General features: G+C 39.2%; 2 protein-coding genes across 4 annotated transcripts in view; both read right to left on the reverse strand.

Annotated features, from left to right (window-relative positions):
- klhl4 (kelch-like family member 4) overlaps positions 1-9,823 on the reverse strand; it is a 39,641-nt gene extending 29,818 nt beyond the window's left edge. Inside the window, exons 1-2 of one of the 3 annotated variants that reach the window (XM_046848880.1) lie at positions 9,613-9,823; positions 8,299-8,333 (exon numbers count right to left, since the gene is read on the reverse strand). Coding sequence is in view for 1 of the 3 variants with exons in the window: in XM_046848877.1 (XP_046704833.1) it covers positions 5,927-6,351 (425 nt within the window). In the remaining 2 variants the exon portion in view is untranslated. Of the gene's footprint in view, positions 1-5,926; positions 6,873-8,298; positions 8,334-9,612 lie in introns of those variants that run through there. The other 2 variants (XM_046848879.1, XM_046848877.1) reach the window with 2 other exon arrangements.
- A 133-nt stretch (positions 9,824-9,956) lies between these two features.
- Positions 9,957-25,414, reverse strand: part of ahnak (AHNAK nucleoprotein) — a 41,717-nt gene continuing 26,259 nt past the window's right edge. The window contains 5 exon segments of the mRNA XM_046848881.1: positions 9,957-14,673; positions 14,676-22,169; positions 22,364-22,537; positions 22,758-23,845; positions 23,847-25,413. Of these exon segments, the coding sequence (XP_046704837.1) occupies positions 10,904-14,673; positions 14,676-22,169; positions 22,364-22,537; positions 22,758-23,845; positions 23,847-25,413 (14,093 nt within the window). The 3' untranslated portion in view covers positions 9,957-10,903.

Genomic DNA, 25,414 nt, shown 5'->3' on the forward strand with positions numbered 1-25,414 from the left:
CCATACACAGACACTATGACTATGCTTAATAGCCAATTCGGACTACCTTTCCAGTTAGCCCTAGCTAAGATAGCAGAAGTCATGGATGCCCCTAATGTACAGACAGGAGATACGACTAGTTTCAAACTGTTTGCCCTCGAAATTCAGGCCCTCGTTGGTCTCCTGAACTCATTAGGTCCAAAGGGAGAAAGCGAACTAAGTTGCGCCTCACATGCAGCCCGCTTACTCACTAAGTTACCCCCGGATATGCGCGCCACATTCAAACGACACCTGCCCAATCAAGATTCCTACACTCTACCGGATCTGGCAGAGTGGCTCAGGATAGAATCCCGGTGTCAAGACTCTGCGCAATCGAATCAGGGAAAAGATCAGATAAGTAGAATGGAGCGGCCCAAACCAGGCCCAGGGGCGAAGCATAAACACGCTTCTGTCCTGCATGGAGCTGACCGACCTCCAGAGACGATCACCGAGTGCCGACGCCTCGCATCAGTCCAAGCCAGCACGGGGATCTGAACAGAGCAGACCTCTGTGCCCATATTGTAACAGTGCCGAACATTATTTAAGCCAGTGTACCACTTTCCAGGCATTTAGTACAGAGCAGATGATCAAATGGATCAAAGATAACAAGCGCTGTTGGAAATGCGGGCGATCACACTTAGCCAAAGACTGTACCTTAAAGAAGCCCTGTCGTTTATGCAGTGGGAAACATCTTCAAATCCTTCATGAGGTGAACAGCCAACCTCAAAAGGAGAGTACCTGTTTAGTGAGTTCCACGAACAAAACCCTGTATCTAGACAGGCCACAAGGTTCCAAGCGCGTCCTGCTGAAAGTGATTCCTGTTGTATTACAACACAACAATCGAGCCCTGAACACTTATGCAGTACTCGATGATGGATCCGAAAGGACTATGTTACTCCCAGCTGCAGTTAAGAAACTAGGGTTACAAGGACAGAAGGAAGATTTAACATTAAGAACTATTCGACAAGATATGAGGAAACTAAATGGAGCAGCAGTTTCCTTTAGAATACGTTCTATTTCAAAGCCCCAAAAGAGTTATTGGATCCAGAATGCCTTTACCTCTGAGCACTTAGGTTTAGCTGAACATTCGTATCCCATTGCAACACTCCAGCACAGGACATTCCTTTACAGCCCATAGATAAAGTACAACCCCTCCTTTTGATAGGAGCAGACCATCCCCACCTTATAACACCTGTTGAGCCTATACGCCTAGGGCCCCCAGGAGGTCCAGCAGCTATTAGAACTAGATTAGGCTGGACACTTCAAGGTCCAACGCGCTTTCTGCAGCAGCAGATACAGCCTCAACAATGTTTACATATCTCTATCACTCCCCAAATGGAAGAACTTTCCCGAAACATAGAGAGACGTAGAGAGTGGAGTTTAGGTCCACCCTACAGAATCAGAGTGGCCAACCCTGCCACCTCTTAAGACCCCTGAAGATAAAGTGGAAAGGAGAGCTAGTATATTCTGTGGTGTCACCCAAACATTAAAGCCCTTAGACCCTAGTAAGTATCACTCTTGGAAAGACCTTGTTGAAGCCATAGTTCAACAACATCCAAGTGACTTAGATCAATCTAGTATACCTACAGCTAAGGACTATGTGACAGCAGAACATCTCCTCTTCCGCAATATTCAACAAGATAGTTTCCCAGAAGAATACGAGCAACTAAGCTCTGGTAAGCCCGTATCCCCTACAAGTAGATTACTCACTTTAGCCCCAGAATTCGATAAAGCCAGTCAGCTTATACGGGTAGGAGGACGCCTATGTCGTGCTGAAGGCTTAGAACTCCAAACAGTTCACCCTATTGTCCTAGACCCTCATCATCAAGCCACCAAATTACTCATTCAAGACTATGATAGTAAGCTATGTCACCCAGGACCAGAACAGTATTTGCTGAAATGAGGAGAAGTGTCTGGATACTAAGAGGTCGTGAAGCAATTCGAAAATCCCAACATAACTGTATGGAGTGTCGTAAGTGGAAGGCTAAACCTGAGAACCCTAAGATGGCTGACCTTCCTCCAGCACGCCTGAGACTTCATAAACCACCCTTTTATAGTACTGGTATGGATTGTTTTGGACCTTTCCAAACCAAAATAGGCAGGCGTTTAGAGAAAAGATGGGGAATAATCTTTAAGTGTCTTACAACTCGATGTGTACACATTGAGCTTCTCACAGCTATAGACACAGATTCTTTCCTCATGGCTCTGAGGAGATTTATAGCACGTAGAGGCACCCCCGCAGAACTGATATCTGACCAAGGCACTAACTTCCAGGGTGGACAGAGAGAGTTAAAAGATGCTTTAAAGAATTGCAGCCAAGAACTTCAACGGCATCTTGCCAAACAGAAGATCGAATTCCGATTTAACCCACCTAATGCCCCTCACTTTGGTGGCAGCTGGGAAAGGGAGATCCGATCTCTTAAAAATGCCCTCCGTACAGTAGTAGGTGCACAAACAGTTACAGAAGAAGTTCTTCAAACAGTACTTATTGAAATAGAAGGAATCCCTTTAGGTTATGTCTCCTCCAATGTAGCAGATTTAGACCCAATCACCCCAAATCTTCTGCTCATGGGGCGGCTAGACAGCTCTTTACCTCAAGTGATATACCCTGCCGATGAACTCATAGGACGACGTAGATGGAGACAAAGTCAAGTTCTCACTGATCACTTTTGGTCAAGCTTCGTGAGACACTACTTACCCAATCTCCAGCTACGCCACAAATGGTATGGAGAAACTAAAACTCTGACACTTGGGTCTGTCGTCATGATTGTCGATCCCCAGTTACCACGAGCCCTTTGGTTGATCGGGAGAGTGTCAAAGACATTTCTTTATGTAAAAAGATTATGTACAAAATGTATATACATATATTTACAGATCTCAGAAAATTGTGTCATGTGTATTAATATTCTTCAATATATAATGTTAAACTGAACCATTATAGGATGCGCTATACATATGCATGCTTGGGTAATGGGAAACCAGGATCTGGTAAAGGAGGAAACCACAGAGATGATGCCAGTATGATCTCTGGCTTGTCACATCAAAACAAGGAAAGGCAGATGCTTTTGTCCTTTCCTGTGAGACTCCAACCATAAACAGGATATGACACAGCTGGAAAACAATTCTCAGTTCATCTCTGCCCCGCTAAGCGGTGCTTTTAGAAGGTCCACCCTTAAGGTATAATAAGGCCATTTTGAGAGAGAGTGAGAGACAATTTTATTAGAATGACTGTAAATGAAAATATATTATGTCTCTGACTAAGACTAGCATGATGAATTATGACAAATTATGCAACTCCTGTTTATATTGTAAAATGATGAAAAAAGAAAAAAACCAGCCGGCAGAGCAAATTATAGTGAATCAGTCAAGACTACATCTGCTAAGCAAAAATTTAATATGTATATAAAATATCTAAAGATTATGTATAGCCTTATATAGTATAGAGTCATTCAGGATAACTGCACACTGATTGTGAATCCCATAAACCTCTCAGTTGTTCTTATTACAACTGTAGTTTTATCAGTCTGTGTTTCTAAGTGGTCATCTGTGACGAGATATAGTTGAAGTTGAACATCGGTTATCTACACATTTTTGCCTCTTCAATAAAAAATAACTCTCCTTCTTGCTGCTGTTGTATTAGCATACATTGCGTGAACCCTTTTCCCTTTGTCTCTGACAGTGTGCGGAGCTCATACTGAAAAATTCATGAGGATCAGGTCTTGAACAAGCTAGTTTTATATGAGAAGATCAACTATATCCTATATTGTAAATTGCCAGCACTTTAATACATATGAGGCAGATTATATTATTTAACAAAGTAATTATCACAATGTCCCTACCAAGTTCTTTAAATTTAGAACCGATGTTAGTGATAGAATAGACCAGTATACTATACTGAGCAATACTAATTTTGACAGACTAGGTATAATCTGTCTCAAGACTGCCTGGGATATGCGGTGTAAAGCAAAGAACTCACAGCAACAAAACTGTCTTAATGTCAAGATTTGTTCTGTATTCTTAAAGAATGTGGCAGACTTATTTACAGCCAAAAGGAGGATTTATTAATACACTTAAGCCACCTTCAAAATTAGCCTTCACATTTGAGTAACTAATGGCATGAGAGAATAATAAATGCAGCTTTCTTATTTTGTACACTTTCAGTACCATATTTTCTGCCTGTGCATCACCTGATGGATCTATAGAAATCATACCCCCAGGTGCACAGCTGTCTAAGTATGCTAGAGATGTTAAATAGCATTTGTTTATCTTGATTTACTAGTGCCATGTGAAAAATGTCTAGTGCAATATATACTACATATACTGTAATGTTTTTTGTATATGAAAACAATACTTATATAATTTCTGAAAAAATATTGTAATATTAAGAAGATTTTTCAGCATCTTTGCATGTCCAAAGTAATCCCAAAGTCTATGTTAATAAAAGTGATGTAATGGCATTTCCTGCAGTAAGGCTCACAAGCAATATCAATCAGCTGTGAAAGCCATTAACACTATGTAGGCTTTCAGGCCACTGTAGTAATTGGCATGTGCTTTTAAAGGGTCAAAACATAGGAGCCACTTAGGCCATTTTCTTGCACACAAATATAAAAAAAAATGAGTGTCTCATTCAATTTTTACTCGTTCCACAAATTCACTGTAATTGATTGCTATTACCTCTTGCCCATTTAGAGACTTTTGTGTTAATACAATTAACAAAAAAGTTACTATCTTATTTATCTTATCTTATATCTTAAATATATGTTATTATTTAGGTGTGCCAAAGAGTAAATGTTTGGAGGAAAATTTTTAATGGTCATAAGCAACTTTGTTGTTGTACCACTTGTATAAATCGCTTGTTGAATGATGCATTTTAAAGTGCTTCCTCTTAAATAAGATTTAAAAAAGGACCCATTGGTCTGCGGTGATATCCCATTATATAGCAGTTTAATGACGCCACTTCATTTTCACAGAAAATTGCTTTGCACCTTGTCATACACTAAGGTGTCATTAAACAAGATTTGCTTCGCATGAAAATAGATATATAATTAATAAATAAGCATTGCTCTTTGATGTGAAGGTATGCAAATAATAAATAAGAAATTATTGATTTGTTTAAATTAATTGCAGCTAATTCATTATGTCCATCCGAGTTTTATAACAATTGCATTGCATGCTATCTAATGTAGTAGCATTTTTGCTGTAACATTTACATCTCTGAGAATAAAGGCATTAGTATACATAGAAGTATGAAACTACATACATATAAAATACAAAATGGCAAAAAAAACAAAATAAAAATTTGCATATATTGCTGTATCTTTCAATATGTGCGATATATGTGTGATAAAACCAAACGCCTGAGTTGCCTCAGCTGTTGCCAGCAAGATGTCGGCCTAATGAATAATTTATCATTTAGATATTTCAAAGAGCTATGTTTCTGCACCCCATGTGCAATGCGAATAAACTATCCCCAGGTGAACTGTGGTGACAGCTGCATGGTGAAGTTGATTGAAAAAAAGATATCAACTGAGGATCCTACATATAAGCAATGGCAAGTAGAAAACACAGCTAATGACAATAAAACAAACCCTGTAATTATTGAGTTTGTGGGACTGGCCTAATAAGCTTGACTTACATGCCCGGTCAAATACAGTATACATACCCTACATAATGATGGTTAAACAACTCATGTCTGGCAGCTTAATGTAAATCTGTCCAGTGCCTAAACATAAGCTCTGCCATTCAACTTTGCCAGTATACTAATTAATTACATAATGCAATTAATACAAATAAAAGTGTCTCCAGTTGTAACATAAGTGATTCCTCTGTGTTGCTGCAGGCATATCTTCACAGGTAAGCCATTTAGTTTCTATTTCTGTTCGGTTTTCTTATTTTTCTTTCTTTTTACCTGTCAATGGCTTCCTCCTCAGGGTTCTCCTCTGGGTTGCTCTTCAAATTGTCCTGACTGATCTGCCCATTCTCTTTCCTGGCACAAGACAGAGGACTGTTTTTTGAAGAATCATCACAGCCCTGAAGGTGCTGGATAATGTTCTGCTGGTGCCATGATTGACTGCCTGGCCTGACATAGACAGGTGTTGAGCCAGGGGTGGGAGACAAAATGCTGTGCACTGGGCTGTTGCTCTTACGAAGTCCTCCTCTATCCCGGGAGTGACTCTTTAGACGGCTTTGGAGTGGTGTGCCACCATGCTCGTATCCCTCTTGATGAATGTACCCCCCATTTCCTGCTGATGTTTGAGAGGAATGACTAAACCAACGCCAGCGAAGTCTAAGGATCTGTTTTACATCAAACTCCTTCTTTCCTGACACAGACATCCTGTATGTCCCCAATATGGTGGCAGTGGCTCATGTAATCCTGACAATCAGTAGCCAAAGAAATTGAGTCTTGCATTCAGAAGATTCTCCTTCTTCTTTTGTCTTTTGTTGCTCGTTGTGGTCGGTGAGCGAACAGTGTCTGCAGCTATTGTCTGAGACCCCCCTTCCAACTCTGTCTGATGCTCCTGCTGTTCAGTTATAGCACAAGCATGATAGACTCTCTGTCTATCCCTTTCTTTCGCTCTCCTCTGCTGTTCTGTGCCTTTCTGCATACACCCATGAACAGACAGAAAAAATCACCAAAATGAAATGCACTTCCAAAAGCTCAGCCCAGTTTCCAACAGCTAATGACGTTGAACAGAGATAGTACCAAAATGACAGAACACAGAGGTCAGATCCTAGTGAATTATGTAGCATGGGAAGGAGAGGCAGCAGCACTATCATCCTCCACAAACAATCCTCTCTTCCTCCAGCTTGCACTCTGCAGGTCTATTTTATGCTCACACACATGCACACGTACACTTGTCCCCCCCCCTCTCTCTCTCTTACACACACACACACACACACACACGCACAGTACAGTCTTTTCATCTGATGAGGTCCCATAGGACATAAGCTCAATCTCTCATTGCAAGAAACCATCGACAAAAATATGATCATTCGGTAAACCTCAAACATGAAATGCAGATGTCAAATGATACCTTTCTCAACATAAGCCCCTTAAATGTATTGTAAAAAAGTCCATACTGCATAAGAGACAAATTGTGATGTGTAGCTTTAAAGCAATGCAATGCCAGAGGCTGTGTTCATCACTACTTTGATTAAATATTGAAATTTACATGGGCTGAGACATACATCCTTGCTGAGCTCATGAATAAGATAAGGTGAATTTTGGAACAAAGCAGAATATATGTTGGCTAGTCTTTGCAGGTGAAACCGATACAATATTAATAAAAAAATACATATCTTTACATTGCATGTGGTGAAGTGTTTCAAATTTTTTTTTTCACCAGGGTGATAGTGTGGCTTATATGTATATATGTATATATATATATATATATATATATATATATATATATATATATATATATATATATATATATATATATATATATATATAAACTCTTTACAACTATGGTAGGTGGAAAACAATCTCCGATGTGAAAGAAATCTCAGAGTGCAAGAAATCAAACCTTGAAGTTATCAAGAATGAGGCTATCATGAGAAAATATTGCCTGATACTGGACAGCTAAAGAGAACAGACTAGAAAGGTGGTATAAAACGTGCTTTATACTTGTCACATGTACTTTACAGCACTTTCTTTGCAAATTCCAGCGATGTTAGGAAGCTGGGGTCAGAGAGCAGGGTCAGCCATGTTACAGAGCACCTGGAGCACAGAGAGCTAAGGGCCCTTCTCAAGCACCCCTAGAGGGACAGCTTGGCGAACCCCCAACCTTCCAGCCGGTAACCCTGAGTAACCTTAACCACTGAGCTACCATCTTCCACTAAGTGACAATTATTCAGTTTCTGTGAATCTGTTAAATTAAGACACCTTTGGTCTCAATAGTGATTATGCCTTCCAGGAATGATATAGTAATACAAAAAATTAAGCTGGTAAAACCATGCCACAATCACAGACCTCAAATCCCTCTGATCATTAACATTACATTACATTACTGATCTGTATCCCTATTTATTACCCACACTATCTATACTGTCTCAAACTGTCTGTCTTGTCTTGTCTGTTTTGTCATATATAGGTTTTATTTATGTCTAAAACATAAAAACATAAACATAAAACAGCTGAAACCAAATTCCTTGTGTGTGTCAACACACTTGGCCAATAAACCTGATTCTGATTTGATGTGAATATTGACTGAATCTCAGTGGGACGAAGTACACAAACCTAGTACTTGAGTTAAAGTAGACATACGCTTGATATATTACCTCAGTAAAAGAAGAATCCGCCATCTTCCTCATGCCTGTATACAAACAAAAGCCATTGATGTTTCTTCTGATGTGGGCAATATTAATATAATAACAACTGATAATTTTGGTCCCCGTCTTCTTTGTCCAGATCCTCCTCCAGATCTACCCCTTATTATCATGATTTCAACAAAAAAAATAAAATAAAAAAATTGGCCACTGGTGTCAGGAGTTCATACCATAATTTATTACTCTCACAATGTTATGATTGATGTTGAACTGACAATAAACTTGTTCGTCGATACCATCAAGCAGATTTGGCAAAATGTAGTTGAGTAAAAAGTAAGATATTATTTGACTTTAAAATGTGACTTTGAAAAGTTAAAAGTCTCCCCAAATAAAAATACTTCAATAAAGATATGCGAAAAAGCTACGCAAGTACAGTAATTATTTACATTAACTTAATTATTGTCCACCACTGCTGAATCTTTCTGACTAGAATTTAATTCATTTTTTGCATTGCCTTGCAAGCATAATATGCTTTTATATACCTACAATATGGTGCAAAACTTTTTTTCTTTGTGAGGAAATTATTGATTTAAGTTTACTGAGAATCTTTGTCTAAAAATATCAACTTTATACACTTTTGTTGTTTTATTGCATTGTAAATTATAGTTTGTTTATCATGCAGCATAATTTACATTCTGAGGGTGTAGTGAAAAAAGTAAGTGGCAAGAAAAAATGTGTTTATTTCATATACAGTACACCAGTGCTTCAAATAAATAAATGTTCTGTTTTAAGCATTTCATGTATGCATTCCCTCTTTTAATTTAATGAATAAAATGTATATTTAATTAAATCTATTTAGGTATTTTTTTATGATTTGTAATATTCTATCCACTATTCATTGCATTATACTAGCTATCTATGTATTTTCCATATTTTGTCAAAAGTTAATATATACACTCATGAACAGCAGCAATAAATCAGTGTAAAGCATATCAGTAATATAGTCTGGATGTTAAAAATTAATAAATAATATATAAACAAAGGTAAAATCTGTATATGCTATTAGTTTTTGTTACTGCTGCACTACCACCAAGAAAAGCACCATTTGATTACTGCCTGTATTTCCAGAACACTTTATATTGTTTTCCAGAATAAACTAATTGTAAAGAAAAATCATGGATAAAACTCTCTTAATTATTTAGATAGTTTTACATTACTAATTGTTGGTAGTAATAAGAACGCAAATTATATACATCTCTGAGGTTTTGCACTTACACTGATGTCAAATAAGATTACACACTAGGATACTAGTAAAAATGGTCTTACCTTTCAAATGTAACAAGAAAATGTATCTGTCAGGAAGTAGCTTATGCCTTTTACTTATAATACATGTCTAACTAATAAAACATTTATTTAATTAAAGTATGCATGTGCTCTTTATATCCCTCAGTAGAACCACAGACTAGAAAGCTTTTTCTTCCCCGTGCAAAGTTTGTTCTTCCACATTGTTCTCATTGGTTGAGTCGGAGCAATCAGGAAACCTAGCATCATTTCCTGTTTCCTTGGCTTACATAACATTTCATAAGCAATGTTTGCATGTTGGCTGTTTTTAAGATCAGTATGGTATATGGTAAAAAAAAATTATATATACTCAAAACATATGCACACACTGATAACTGAATACTTTATTTGGTTTTGCAAATGACAGGGAATAAAAAAATTAACAAATTCCATCACAGCCATTTACTAGGTCAAATGAGAGCTTGAGAAAGCTTTAGTGGGGGTGGGCAGTGGTGGTGTAATGACCGAGAAGCTGTTTTTGGTTTCATGATTTGTGCAAATTCACAGTCTCATCAGATACAAATTCTCTACACGTTTGTATAGATTGCATAATGATATAGGCAAATTGAGTTTTTTTTGGTGCTAAAAAGGAAAATTCCTCAAATGTATTAGAATGTATCAGCACTTTATTTACATTTTTACAGGTCTAAAATATAAAATGTCTTTTAGATGAACTGTCACTTTAAAAAAATTCAGTTTTAAGTATAATACAGAGAATTTTAAAATTATAAATCTCACTTATATTAAACGTTCTGGGTTTGTTTGTTTTGATGAAACTGTATATGAAAGGCACATACAACCTGTGAACAGTAAAATAACAATACAGATAATATTTATGACAAATGCTTGCTTAACCAGTTCCCCTAAAGATTAGCAAATACAAAAATATAATCATATCACCAAAAAAAAAAAATAAAATAAAATAAAAGTGTTAAAATCAGATGCACATATGCCATTTCAACATTGAAAATAGAAAATGAAGATGATAATGTGATGGTAGACAATTATTTTTCTATTTACAAATGATAATGAAAATTACAATACAGATTTCTCTTATTTACAGTTAAAAGGCACGACATATTCCCCAGCAAAATAAAAGGACTAATATTTGGAATGCTATAAGGAAATTGAACAAAATGTATACATTTTTCGACAGTGCACTGTAGTTAGATGAGTCTTACAAAGATGATGTCTAATATAAAGCATTAGAGTGTGTGTGAGCTCATAGCATATAGAATTGCAAATCATTAGTGCCTTCCAATCATATCATAACATACTATTTCTTGGGGGAAACAGCAATTTCAAGCCTTGGTAAGCGAAAACCACCCTTTGATACACTATCACTGCTAGATGTTGAGGATACTCTAGACTTCTTGGAAGGAGCTGCAACTCCTCCAGCCCCTTCAATCCTTGTTTCACTACCTTCTCCAAGTGTCACTTCATATGAACCCTTGGATTTTGAGCCGAACCCACCAAATGTTCCAAACTTCAGCCCTCCTTTTTTGCCTTTAACTTTAGCCCCTCCAATATCCATCGAAATGGTACCACCTTCTGCCTGTAACTGCCCTTCAAGAGAAGCGGGGGAAGCAAGTTCTCCTTCATCACTGAGTGATGAAGAACGATGCCTTGATTTCTTGTAAAGATCAAGTGAAGCAGATTTACTCTTGGGTGAAATTTTTAAACCAGAACTCCCCTCTACCATCTTTCCACCTATGAGTTCCCCAGAACTTGCACTTAATCCTTTAGATACTTTTACCCCCCCCTCAATTGTACTTTCAACTTCAGGTCCCTGAAAAGTAAGATCAGCTGCACTTCCACCCTTAGCTTTAGACTTTCCAAAGAATCGTGGCTTTTTGACTTTTACTTTCCCACCACTGCCTTTTAAATCTGGGCACTGCACCTCCAGACTTGAGCTAACATTACCACTAGCAGTTAATTCTTCTGACCCTACATCCACACCCATCTCCCTTCCTTCTGCTTGAGGCAAAGCTATTCCAAATTTTGGCACTTTCATTTTAGGAAATGTTACAGTACCCTCAGTGTATTCTATTGCACTTGATACTGAAACATCTGTATGCATGCCTTTTTCTACTGTTGTCTCTTCTGAAGAACTTACTTTAGGTACATTAAGCTTTGCAGTTGGCAAATTCATCTCTACACTGTGAAATCCTTCTGCATCTGTATTCCCCTTTACTCTACCTCCAATAGTCCCTTTTACCTGAGGGTTCATCAAACTGCCCTTAACGTTTATGCCTTGCCCTTCTAAATTAGCATCAGATACACCCACATTCATACTCATTTCAGGTGATTGTAGCTTTGGAACATTGATGTCAACATCAGCAGATTTGTCCTTGGAAGCCGAGAACTTTGGCATTTTGATTTTGGATTTTTTAGCTTTGACATCTGGGCCTTCCAAACTAACACTCGGTGAGTGACTATCAACACCTGCTATATCTGCTGAAACACCACCTTTAACTTTAGGGGATTTAATGTCAAACTCCACATCAGGAAAATGTAACTTTCCAAACAATGGCTTCTTAACTTTAGGTCCTTTGGGATGCAAATCAGATGAGTCTGCTGAAAACTCAACACTGTCAGTTTTCATCTTCCCTTTTGCCTTAGGTATTTTTATTTTACCTTTCTTCCCCTTCAAATTGATGTCTACATCAGGTCCCTGAAAAGTAAGATCAGCTGCACTTCCACCCTTAGCTTTAGACTTTCCAAAGAATCGTGGCTTTTTGACTTTTACTTTCCCACCACTGCCTTTTAAATCTGGGCACTGCACCTCCAGACTTGAGCTAACATTACCACTAGCAGTTAATTCTTCTGACCCTACATCCACACCCATCTCCCTTCCTTCTGCTTGAGGCAAAGCTATTCCAAATTTTGGCACTTTCATTTTAGGAAATGTTACAGTACCCTCAGTGTATTCTATTGCACTTGATACTGAAACATCTGTATGCATGCCTTTTTCTACTGTTGTCTCTTCTGAAGAACTTACTTTAGGTACATTAAGCTTTGCAGTTGGCAAATTCATCTCTACACTGTGAAATCCTTCTGCATCTGTATTCCCCTTTACTCTACCTCCAATAGTCCCTTTTACCTGAGGGTTCATCAAACTGCCCTTAACGTTTATGCCTTGCCCTTCTAAATTAGCATCAGATACACCCACATTCATACTCATTTCAGGTGATTGTAGCTTTGGAACATTGATGTCAACATCAGCAGATTTGTCCTTGGAAGCCGAGAACTTTGGCATTTTGATTTTGGATTTTTTAGCTTTGACATCTGGGCCTTCCAAACTAACACTCGGTGAGTGACTATCAACACCTGCTATATCTGCTGAAACACCACCTTTAACTTTAGGGGATTTAATGTCAAACTCCACATCAGGAAAATGTAACTTTCCAAACAATGGCTTCTTAACTTTAGGTCCTTTGGGATGCAAATCAGATGAGTCTGCTGAAAACTCAACACTGTCAGTTTTCATCTTCCCTTTTGCCTTAGGTATTTTTATTTTACCTTTCTTCCCCTTCAAATTGATGTCTACATCAGGGCTTTCAAGACTGGTTCCAGTGATACCAAACTTAGGGTCTTTAATATCTATAGCCGGTCCTTTTAGTTCAACATCGGGAGCGGTTACTTCACAGCCAAACTTAGGAGCTGACATGTTGCCATCCCCCTTGACTTTAGGGCCTTTAAGGTTAAAGTCCATATCAGGCATTGAGATCTTCGGACCAGATATAGTTGGCATTTTGAATTTGGGACCTTTGATTTTGCCTTCTGGCCCATCAATGTCAATGTCTGTGCTTTGGATATCAATCTTGGGAGCTTTGACATCAATATCTGACTTTTGTAGATTTACATCAATTTCAGGCCCTTTCTGCCCAAATGATGGCATTTTGATTTTTGGCATGTTCCAACCACTCTCTGGTCCTTCAATATCCACATCTGGGCCTTCAATATCTACTTTTGAAACTTTGTCACCTTCAACCTTGGGTACTGTGATATCTACATCCCCCTTTAATTTTGGACCTTTGATATTAAAGTCCATATCAGGCATGGAGATCTTTGGACCAGATATATTTGGCATTTTAAATTTTGATCCTTTGATTTTCCCTTCTGGTCCATCAAGGTCAATATCTGGGCTTTTGATATCAACCTTAGGGCCTTTAACATCAATATCTGCCTTTGTTAGATGTACATCAACATCAGGGCCCTCAACTTTTGGACCTTTGAAACCAAATGATGGCATTGTGACTTTTGGCATTTTGAAGCCTCCCCCAGGCCCTTCTACTTTCAAATCTGGACCTTCAATGTCCAGTTTCGGGGCATTAATGTCACCCTCAACCTTGGGTACTGTGATATCCATATCCCCCTTCAATTTTGGACCTTTGAGATTAAAGTCCATATCAGGCATGGAGATCTTTGGACCAGATATATTTGGCATTTTAAATTTAGGACCTTTGATTTTCCCTTCTGGTCCCTCAAGGTCAAAATCTGGGCTTTTGATATCAACCTTAGGGCCTTTAACATCAATATCTGCCTTTGGTAGATGTACATCAACATCTGGGCCCTCAATTTTTGGACCTTTAAAACCAAATGATGGCATTGTGACTTTTGGCATCTTGAAGCCTCCCCCAGGTCCTTCTACTTTCAAATCTGGACCTTCAATGTCCAGTTTCGGGGCTTTAATGTCACCTTCAACCTTGGGAACTGTGATATCCATATCCCCTTTTAATTTTGGACCTTTGAGATTAAAGTCCATATCAGGCATGGAGATCTTTGGACCAGATATATTTGGCATTTTAAATTTAGGACCTTTGATTTTCCCTTCTGGTCCTTCAAGGTCAATATCTGGGCTTTTGATATCAACCTTAGGGCCTTTAACATCAATATCTGCCTTTGGTAGATGTACATCAACATCTGGGCCCTCAACTTTTGGACCTTTAAAACCAAATGATGGCATTGTGACTTTTGGCATCGTGAAGCCTCCCCTAGGTCCTTCTACTTTCAAATCTGGACCTTCAATGTCCAGTTTGGGGCTTTAATGTCACCTTCAACCTTGGGAACTGTGACATCCATATCCCCCTTTAATTTTGGACCTTTGAGATTAAAGTCCATATCAGGCATGGAGATCTTTGGACCAGATATATTTGGCATTTTAAATTTAGGACCTTTGATTTTCCCTTCTGGTCCTTCAAGGTCAATATCTGGGCTTTTGATATCAACCTTAGGGCCTTTAACATCAATATCTGCCTTTGGTAGATGTACATCAACATCTGGGCCCTCAACTTTTGGACCTTTAAAACCAAATGATGGCATTGTGACTTTTGGCATCTTGAAGCCTCCCCCAGGTCCTTCTACTTTCAAATCTGGACCTTCAATGTCCAGTTTCGGGGCATTAATGTCACCTTCAACCTTGGGAACTGTGACATCCATATCCCCCTTTAATTTTGGACCTTTAAGATTAAAGTCCATATCAGGCATGGAGATCTTTGGACCAGATATATTTGGCATTTTAAATTTAGGACCTTTGATTTTCCCTTCTGGTCCTTCAAGTTCAATATCTGGGCTTTTGATGTCAACCTTAGGGCCTTTAACATCAATATCTGCCTTTGGTAGATGTACATCAACATCTGGGCCCTCAACTTTTGGACCTTTAAAACCAAATGATGGCATTGTGACTTTTGGCATCTTGAAGCCTCCCCCAGGTCCTTCTACTTTCAAATCTGGACCTTCAATGTCCAGTTTCGGGGCTTTAATGTCACCTTCAACCTTGGGAACTGTGATATCCATATCCCCCTTTAATTTTGGACCTTTAAGATTAAAGTCCATATCTGGCATGGAGATCTTTGGACCAGATATATTTGGCATTTTAAATTTAGGACCTTTGATTTTCCCTTCTGGTCCTTCAAGTTCAATATCTGGGCTTTTGATATCAACCTTAGGGCATTTAACATCAATATCTGCCTTTGGTAGATGTACATCAACATCAGGGCCCTCAACCTTTGGACCTTTAAAACCAAATGATGGCATTGTGACTTTTGGCATCTTGAAGCCTCCCCCAGGTCCTTCTACTTTCAAATCTGGACCTTCAATGTCCAGTTTCGGGGCTTTAATGTCACCTTCAACCTTGGGAACTGTGATATCCATATCCCCCTTTAATTTTGGACCTTTAAGATTAAAGTCCATATCTGGCATGGAGATCTTTGGACCAGATATATTTGGCATTTTAAATTTAGGACCTTTGATTTTCCCTTCTGGTCCTTCAAGTTCAATATCTGGGCTTTTGATATCAACCTTAGGGCATTTAACATCAATATCTGCCTTTGGTAGATGTACATCAACATCAGGGCCCTCAACCTTTGGACCTTTAAAACCAAATGATGGCATTGTGACTTTTGGCATCTTAAAGCCCCCCCCTGGTCCTTCTACGTCCAAATCTGGACCCTCAATGTCTACTTTTGGGGCTTTAATGTCACCTTCAACCTTGGGAACTGTGATATCTACATCCCCCTTTAATTTTGGACCTTTGAGATTAAAGTCCATGTCAGGCATGGAGATCTTTGGACCAGATATATTTGGCATTTTAAATTTTGGTCCTTTGATTTTCCCTTCAGGTCCATCAAGGTCAATATCTGGCCGTTTGATATCAATCTTAGGGCCTTTAACATCAATATCCGGCTTTGATAGATTTATATCAATATCAGGCCCCTCAAATTTCAGCCCTTTGTGCCCAAATGATGGCATTTTGATTTTTGGCATCTTCAAACCGCCCTCTGGTCCTTCAATATCCACATCTGGGCCTTCAATATCTACTTTTGGAACTTTGATGTCACCTTCAACCTTGGGAACTGTGATATCCATATCCCCCTTTAGTTTTGGACCTTGGAGATTAAAGTCCACATCAGGCATGGAGATCTTTGGACCAGATATATTCGGCATTTTAAATTTTGGTCCTTTGATCTTCCCTTCTGGTCCTTCAAGGTCAATATCTGGGCTTTTGAGATCAACCTTAGGGCCTTTAACATCAATATCTGCCTTTGGTAGATGTACATCAACATCTGGGCCCTCAACTTTTGGACCTTTAAAACCAAATGTTGGAAATTTGAATTTTGGCATCTTGAAGCCTCCCCCAGGTCCTTCCACCTCCAAATCTGGAACTTCAATGTCTACTTTAGGTGCTTTAATGTCACCTTCAAGTTTGGGAACAGACAGATCCATATCACCCTTTATTTTAGGTCCTTTTAGATTTAAATCCACATCAGGCATGGAGATCTTTGGACTAGATATGTTTGGCATTTTAAATTTTGGTCCTTTGATTTTCCCTTCTGGTCCTTCAAGGTCAATATCTGGGCTTTTGAGATCAACCTTAGGGCCTTTAACATCAATATCTGCCTTTGGTAGATGTACATCAACATCAGGGCCCTCAACTTTTGGACCTTTAAAACCAAATGTTGGAAATTTGAATTTTGGCATCTTAAAGCCTCCCCCAGGTCCTTCTACCTCCAAATCTGGACCCTCAATGTCTACTTTCGGTGCTTTAATGTCAGCTTCAAGTTTGGGAACAGACAAATCCATATCACCCTTTATTTTAGGTCCTTTTAGATTTAAATCCACATCAGGCATGGAGATCTTTGGACTAGATATGTTTGGCATTTTAAATTTTGGTCCTTTGATTTTCCCTTCTGGTCCTTCAAGGTCAATATCTGGGCTTTTGAGATCAACCTTAGGGCCTTTAACATCAATATCTGCCTTTGGTAGATGTACATCAACATCTGGGCCCTCAACTTTTGGACCTTTAAAACCAAATGATGGCATTGTGACTTTTGGCATCTTGAAGCCTCCCCCTGTTCCTTCTACCGCCAAATCTGGACCTCCAATGTCTACTTTTGGTGCTTTAATGTCACCTTCAACCTTGGGAACTGAGATATCCACAGCCCCCTTTGATTTTGGACCTTTGAGATTAAAGTCCACATCAGGCATGGAGATCTTTGGACCAGATATGTGTGGCATTTTAAACTTTGGTCCTTTGATTTTCCCTTCTGGTCCTTCAAGGTCAATATCTGGGCTTGTGATATCAACCTTAGGGCCTTTAACATCAATATCTGCCTTTGGTAGATGTACATCAACATCATGGCCCTCAACTTTTGGACCTTTAAAACCAAATGATGGCATTGTGACTTTTGGCATCTTGAAGCCTCCCCCTGTTCCTTCTACCTCCAAATCTGGACCTTCAATGTCTACTTTTGGGGCTTTAAATTCACCTTCAATCTTGGGAACTGCGATATCTACACCCCCCTTTGATTTTGGACCTTTTAGATTAAAGTCCACATCAGGCATGGATATCTTTGGACCAGATATGTTTGGCATTTTAAATTTAGGACCTTTGATTTTAAATTCTGGTCCTTCCACATCAACATCAGGGCTTTTGAGATCAAGTTCAGGGCCTGTAACATCAATATCTGCCTTTGGTAGATTTATATCAATATCAGGGCCCTCAACATTTGGCCCTTTATGCCCAAATGTTGGAAATTTGATTTTTGGCATCTTGAAGCCTCCCCCGAGACCTTCTACCTCCAAATCTGGACCTTCAATGTCTACTTTCGGTGCTTTAATGTCACCTTCAATTTTGGGAACAGACAAATCCATATCACCCTTCATTTTAGGTCCTTTCAGATTAAAATCCACATCAGGCATGGAGATCTTTGGACCAGATATATTTGGCATTTTAAATTTAGGACCTTTGATTTTCCCCTCTGGTCCTTCAAGGTCAATATCTGGGCTTTTGATATCAACCTTAGGGCCTTTAACATCAATATCTGCCTTTGGTAGATGTACATCAACATCTGGGCCCTCAACTTTTGGACCTTTAAAACCAAATGATGGCATTGTGACTTTTGGCATCTTGAAGCCTCCCCCAGGTCCTTCTACTTTCAAATCTGGACCTTCAATGTCAAGTTTCGGGGCTTTAATGTCACCTTCAACCTTGGGAACTGTGATATCCATATCCCCCTTTAATTTTGGACCTTTGAGATTGAAGTCCATATCAGGCATGGAGATCTTTGGACCAGATATATTTGGCATTTTAAATTTAGGACCTTTGATTTTCCCTTCTGGTCCTTCAAGGTCAATATCTGGGCTTTTGATATCAACCTTAGGGCCTTTAACATCAATATCTGCCTTTGGTGGATGTACATCAACATCTGGGCCCTCAACCTTTGGACCTTTAAAACCAAATGATGGCATTGTGACTTTTGGCATCTTGAAGCCTCCCCCAGGTCCTTCTACTTTCAAATCTGGACCTTCAATGTCAAGTTTCGGGGCTTTAATGTCACCTTCAACCTTGGGAACTGTGATATCCATATCCCCCTTCAATTTTGGACCTTTGAGATTAAAGTCCATATCAGGCATGGAGATCTTTGGACCAGATATATTTGGCATTTTAAATTTAGGACCTTTGATTTTCCCTTCTGGTCCTTCAAGGTCAATATCTGGGCTTTTGATATCAACCTTAGGGCCTTTAACATCAATATCTGCCTTTGGTAGATGTACATCAACATCTGGGCCCTCAACTTTTGGACCTTTAAAACCAAATGATGGCATTGTGACTTTTGGCATCTTGAAGCCTCCCCCAGGTCCTTCTACTTTCAAATCTGGACCTTCAATGTCCAGTTTCGGGGCTTTAATGTCACCCTCAACCTTGGGAACTGTGATATCCATATCCCCCTTTAATTTTGGACCTTTGAGATTGAAGTCAATATCAGGCATGGAGATCTTTGGACCAGATATATTTGGCATTTTAAATTTAGGACCTTTGATTTTCCCTTCTGGTCCTTCAAGCTCAATATCTGGGCTTTTGATATCAACTTTAGGGCCTTTAACATCAATATCTGCCTTTGGTAGATGTACATCAACATCTGGGCCCTCAACTTTTGGACCTTTAAAACCAAATGATGGCATTGTGACTTTTGGCATCTTGAAGCCTCCCCCAGGTCCTTCTACTTTCAAATCTGGACCTTCAATGTCCAGTTTCGGGGCTTTAATGTCACCTTCAACCTTGGGAACTGTGATATCCATATCCCCCTTTAATTTTGGACCTTTGAGATTGAAGTCAATATCAGGCATGGAGATCTTTGGACCAGATATATTTGGCATTTTAAATTTAGGACCTTTGATTTTCCCTTCTGGTCCTTCAAGCTCAATATCTGGGCTTTTGATATCAACTTTAGGGCCTTTAACATCAATATCTGCCTTTGGTAGATGTACATCAACATCTGGGCCCTCAACTTTTGGACCTTTAAAACCAAATGATGGCATTGTGACTTTTGGCATCTTGAAGCCTCCCCCAGGTCCTTCTACTTTCAAATCTGGACCTTCAATGTCCAGTTTCGGGGCTTTAATGTCACCTTCAACCTTGGGAACTGTGATATCCATATCCCCCTTTAATTTTGGACCTTTGAGATTAAAGTCCATATCAGGCATGGAGATCTTAGGACCAGATATATTTGGCATTTTAAATTTAGGACCTTTGATTTTCCCTTCTGGTCCTTCAAGGTCAATATCTGGGCTTGTGATATCAACCTTAGGGCCTTTAACATCAATATCTGCCTTTGGTAGATGTACATCAACATCTGGGCCCTCAACTTTTGGACCTTTAAAACCAAATGATGGCATTTTGATTTTTGGCATCTTCAAATCACCCTCTGGCCCTTCAATATCCACATATGGACCTTCAATATCCACTTTTGGAGGTTTAATGTCACCTTCGACCTTGGCCACGGGAATATCCACATCCCCTTTGAATTTTGGACCTTTGAGATTGAAGTCCACATCAGGCATTGAGATCTTTGGGGCAGATATGTTTGGCATTTTGAATTTAGGTCCTTTAATTTTACCTTCAGGTCCTTCATAGTCAATATCTGGACTTTTGATATCAAGCTTAGGCACATCAATTTCTGCTTTTGGTAGATTTACATCAATTTCTTGGCCCTCAAATTTTGGCCCAGACACACCTGGCATCTTAATCTTTGGCCCTTTAACTTTTCCTTCTGGAAGCTCAATATCAAAAGATGGACTTTTGACAGTGACATTTACATCAGCCTCATCCATACTTGGCATGCCAGCTTTAGGTGACTTGAAACCAAATTTTGGCATTTTGAACTTTGGCAATTTAAATCCACCTTCAGGACTTTTGGCCTCAACAGTAACATCACCTTTTGGAATTTTAATATCAACATCTAGCTCTTCAGTTTTTGGCCCTTTCAAACTAAATTTTGGCATTTTGAACTTGGATTTCTTCACTGAAGCTCCTGGTACATCAAAATCAATTTTGGGCCCTTCTAGGTCAATGTTAGGACTCCTAACTTTAACATCAGGTCTGTTGATGTCAAGAGCTGGACCTTTGATGTCCACATTAGGTGTTTTGATATCACCTTCAACTTTTGGTACTGAAACATCAACATCTCCTTTCAATTTAGGGCCTTTAAGATTAAAATCCATATCGGGCATGGAGATCTTGGGACCAGCAAGTGAGGGTATTTTGAATTTTGGACCTTTCACTTTCCCTTCAGGTCCCTCAATGTCAATGTCTGGTGATGTTATGTCCATGGATGGTCCCTTTATGTCCACTTCACCTTTTGGAAGACTAACATCAACATCAGACCCTTCAACCTTTGGACCCTTAAATCCAAATGATGGAAGTTTGATTGTTGGCATTTTGAATCCACCTTCTGGTCCCTCGAAATCAACATCTGGACCTTTGATATCTACTTTAGGTGCTTTGATATCAGCTTCAACTTTTGGTACTGAAACATCAACATCTCCTTTCAGTTTAGGGCCTTTTAGATTGAAATCCACATCTGGCATGGAGATCTTTGGACCAGCAAATGATGGCATTTTCACTTTTGGCATTTTAAAGCCGCCTTCAGGGCCCTCAATATCAACGTCTGGACCTTTCATATCCACTTTAGGTGCTTTGATATCAGCTTCAACTTTTGGTACTGAAACATCAACATCTCCTTTCAGTTTAGGGCCTTTTAGATTGAAATCCACATCGGGCATGGAAATCTTTGGACCAGCAAATGATGGCATTTTCATTTTTGGCATTTTAAAGCCGCCTTCAGGGCCCTCAATATCAACCTCTGGACCTTTGATATCCACTTTAGGTGCTTTGATATCAGCTTCAACTTTTGGTACTGAAACATCAACATCTCCTTTCAGTTTAGGGGCTTTGAGATTGAAATCCACATCTGGCATGGAGATCTTTGGACCAGCAAATGATGGCATTTTCACTTTTGGCATTTTAAAGCCACCTTCAGGGCCCTCAATATCAACATCTGGACCTTTTATATCCACTTTAGGTGCTTTGATATCAGCTTCAACTTTTGGTACTGAAACATCAACATCTCCTTTCAGTTTAGGGCCTTTTAGATTGAAATCCACATCTGGCATGGAAATCTTTGGACCAGCAAATGATGGCATTTTCATTTTTGGCATTTTAAAGCCGCCTTCAGGGCCCTCAATATCAAACTCTGGACCTTTCATATCCACTTTAGGTGCTTTGATATCAGCTTCAACTTTTGGTACTGAAACATCAACATCTCCTTTCAGTTTAGGGGCTTTTAGATTAAAATCCACATCTGGCATGGAGATCTTTGGACCAGCAAATGATGGCATTTTCACTTTCGGCATTTTAAAGCGCCTTCAGGGCCTTCGATATCAACGTCTGGACCTTTGATGTCCACATTAGGTGTTTTGATATCACCTTCAACTTTTGGTAATGAAACATCCACATCTCCTTTTAGTTTAGGACCCTTTAGATTAAAATCCACATCTGGCATAGAGATCTTTGGACCAGAAATTGATGGCAGGTTAAATTTTGAACCTTTCACTTTTCCATCTGGTCCTCAATGTCAACATCTGGACCTTTAATGTCAATTTTAGGTGCTTTGATATCAACTTTAGGGCCTTTAACATCAATATCAGGCCCTTCAACTTTTGGTACTGAAACATCAACATCTCCTTTCAATTTAGGGCCTTTAACATCAATATCAGGCCCTTCAACTTTTGGACCTTTAAATCCAAATGATGGCATTTTCATTTTGGCATTTTAAAGCCTTCAGGGCCCTCAATATCAACCTCTGGACCTTTGATATCCACTTTAGGTGCTTTGATATCAGCTTCAACTTTTGGTACTGAAACATCAACATCTCCTTTCAGTTTAGGGCCTTTTAGATTGAAATCCACATCTGGCATAGAGATCTTTGGACCGGCAAATGATGGCATTTTCATTTTTGGCATTTTAAAGCCGCCTTCAGGGCCCTCAATATCAACCTCTGGACCTTTGATATCCACTTTAGGTGCTTTGATATCAGCTTCAACTTTTGGTACTGAAACATCAACATCTCCTTTCAGTTTAGGGCCTTTTAGATTGAAATCCACATCTGGCATAGAGATCTTTGGACCGGCAAATGATGGCATTTTCATTTTTGGCATTTTAAAGCCGCCTTCAGGGCCCTCAATATCAACCTCTGGACCTTTGATATCCACTTTAGGTGCTTTGATATCAGCTTCAACTTTTGGTACTGAAACATCAACATCTCCTTTCAGTTTAGGGGCTTTTAGATTAAAATCCACATCTGGCATAGAGATCTTTGGACCAGAAATTGATGGCAGGTTAAATTTTGAACCTTTCACTTTTCCATCTGGTCCCTCAATGTCAACATGTGGCACTGTGATGTCTACCTCTGGTCCTTTTATGTTCATGTCACCTTTTGGAAGACTAACATCAATTTCAGGCCCTTCAACTTTTGGACCCTTAAATCCTCCAAATGATGGCATTTTCATTTTTGGCATTTTAAAGCCGCCTTCAGGGCCCTCAATATCAACCTCTGGACCTTTGATATCCACTTTAGGTGCTTTGATATCAGCTTCAACTTTTGGTACTGAAACATCAACATCTCCTTTCAGTTTAGGGCCTTTTAGATTGAAATCCACATCTGGCATAGAGATCTTTGGACCGGCAAATGATGGCATTTTCATTTTTGGCATTTTAAAGCCGCCTTCAGGGCCCTCAATATCAACCTCTGGACCTTTGATATCCACTTTAGGTGCTTTGATATCAGCTTCAACTTTTGGTACTGAAACATCAACATCTCCTTTCAGTTTAGGGCCTTTTAGATTGAAATCCACATCTGGCATAGAGATCTTTGGACCGCAAATGATGGCATTTTCATTTTGGCATTTTAAAGCCGCCTTCAGGGCCCTCAATATCAACCTCTGGACCTTTGATATCCACTTTAGGTGCTTTGATATCAGCTTCAACTTTTGGTACTGAAACATCAACATCTCCTTTCAGTTTAGGGCCTTTTAGATTGAAATCCACATCTGGCATAGAGATCTTTGGACCGGCAAATGATGGCATTTTCATTTTTGGCATTTTAAAGCCGCCTTCAGGGCCCTCAATATCAACCTCTGGACCTTTGATATCAACTTTAGGTGCTTTGATATCAGCTTCAACTTTTGGTACTGAAACATCAACATCTCCTTTCAGTTTAGGGCCTTTTAGATTGAAATCCACATCTGGCATGGAGATCTTTGGACCAGCAAACGATGGCATTTTCACTTTCGGCATTTTTAAGCCGCCTTCAGGGCCCTCGACATCAACGTCTGGACCTTTGATATCAACTTTAGGTGCTTTGATATCAGCTTCAACTTTTGGTACTGAAACATCAACATCTCCTTTAAGTTTAGGGCCTTTTAGATTGAAATCCACATCTGGCATGGAGATCTTTGGACCAGCAAATGATGGCATTTTCATTTTCGGCATTTTAAAGCCTCCTTCAGGGCCCTCGATATCAACTTCTGGACCTTTGATATCAACTTTAGGTGCTTTGATATCAGCTTCAACTTTTGGTACTGAAACATCAACATCTCCTTTTAGTTTAGGGCCTTTTAGATTGAAATCCACATCTGGCATGGAGATCTTTGGACCAGCAAATGATGGCATTTTCATTTTCGGCATTTTAAAGCCTCCTTCAGGGCCCTCGATATCAACTTCTGGACATTTGATATCAACTTTAGGTGCTTTGATATCAGCTTCAACTTTTGGTAATGAAACATCCACATCTCCTTCCAGTTTAGGACCCTTTAGATTAAAATCCACATCTGGCATAGAGATCTTTGGACCAGAAATTGATGGCATGTTGAATTTTGGACCTTTCACTTTTCCCTCTGGTCTTTCAAGGTCAACATCCGGCATGGTGATGTCTACCTCTGGTCCCTTTATGTTCATGTCACCTTTTGGAAGATTAACATCAATATCAGGCCCTTCAACTTTTGGACCTTTAAATCCAAATGATGGAATCTTTACTTTTGGCATTTTAAATCCACCTTTAGGTCCCTCAATGTCAACATCTGGACCTTTAATGTCAATTTTAGGTGCTTTGACATCAGCTTCAACTTTTGGTACTGAAACATCAACATCTCCTTTCAGTTTAGGGCCTTTTAGATTGAAATCCACATCTGGCATAGAGATCTTTGGACCAGCAAATGATGGCATTTTCATTTTTGGCATTTTAAAGCCGCCTTCAGGGCCCTCAATATCAACCTCTGGACCTTTGATATCCACTTTAGGTGCTTTGATATCAGCTTCAACTTTTGGTACTGAAACATCAACATCTCCTTTCAGTTTAGAGCCTTTTAGATTGAAATCCACATCTGGCATGGATATCTTTGGACCAGCAAATGATGGCATTTTCATTTTGGCATTTTAAAGCCTTCA

The sequence above is a fragment of the Silurus meridionalis genome, chromosome 5 (genome assembly GCF_014805685.1).
Source record: "Silurus meridionalis isolate SWU-2019-XX chromosome 5, ASM1480568v1, whole genome shotgun sequence".
Lineage (NCBI taxonomy): Eukaryota > Metazoa > Chordata > Actinopteri > Siluriformes > Siluridae > Silurus > Silurus meridionalis.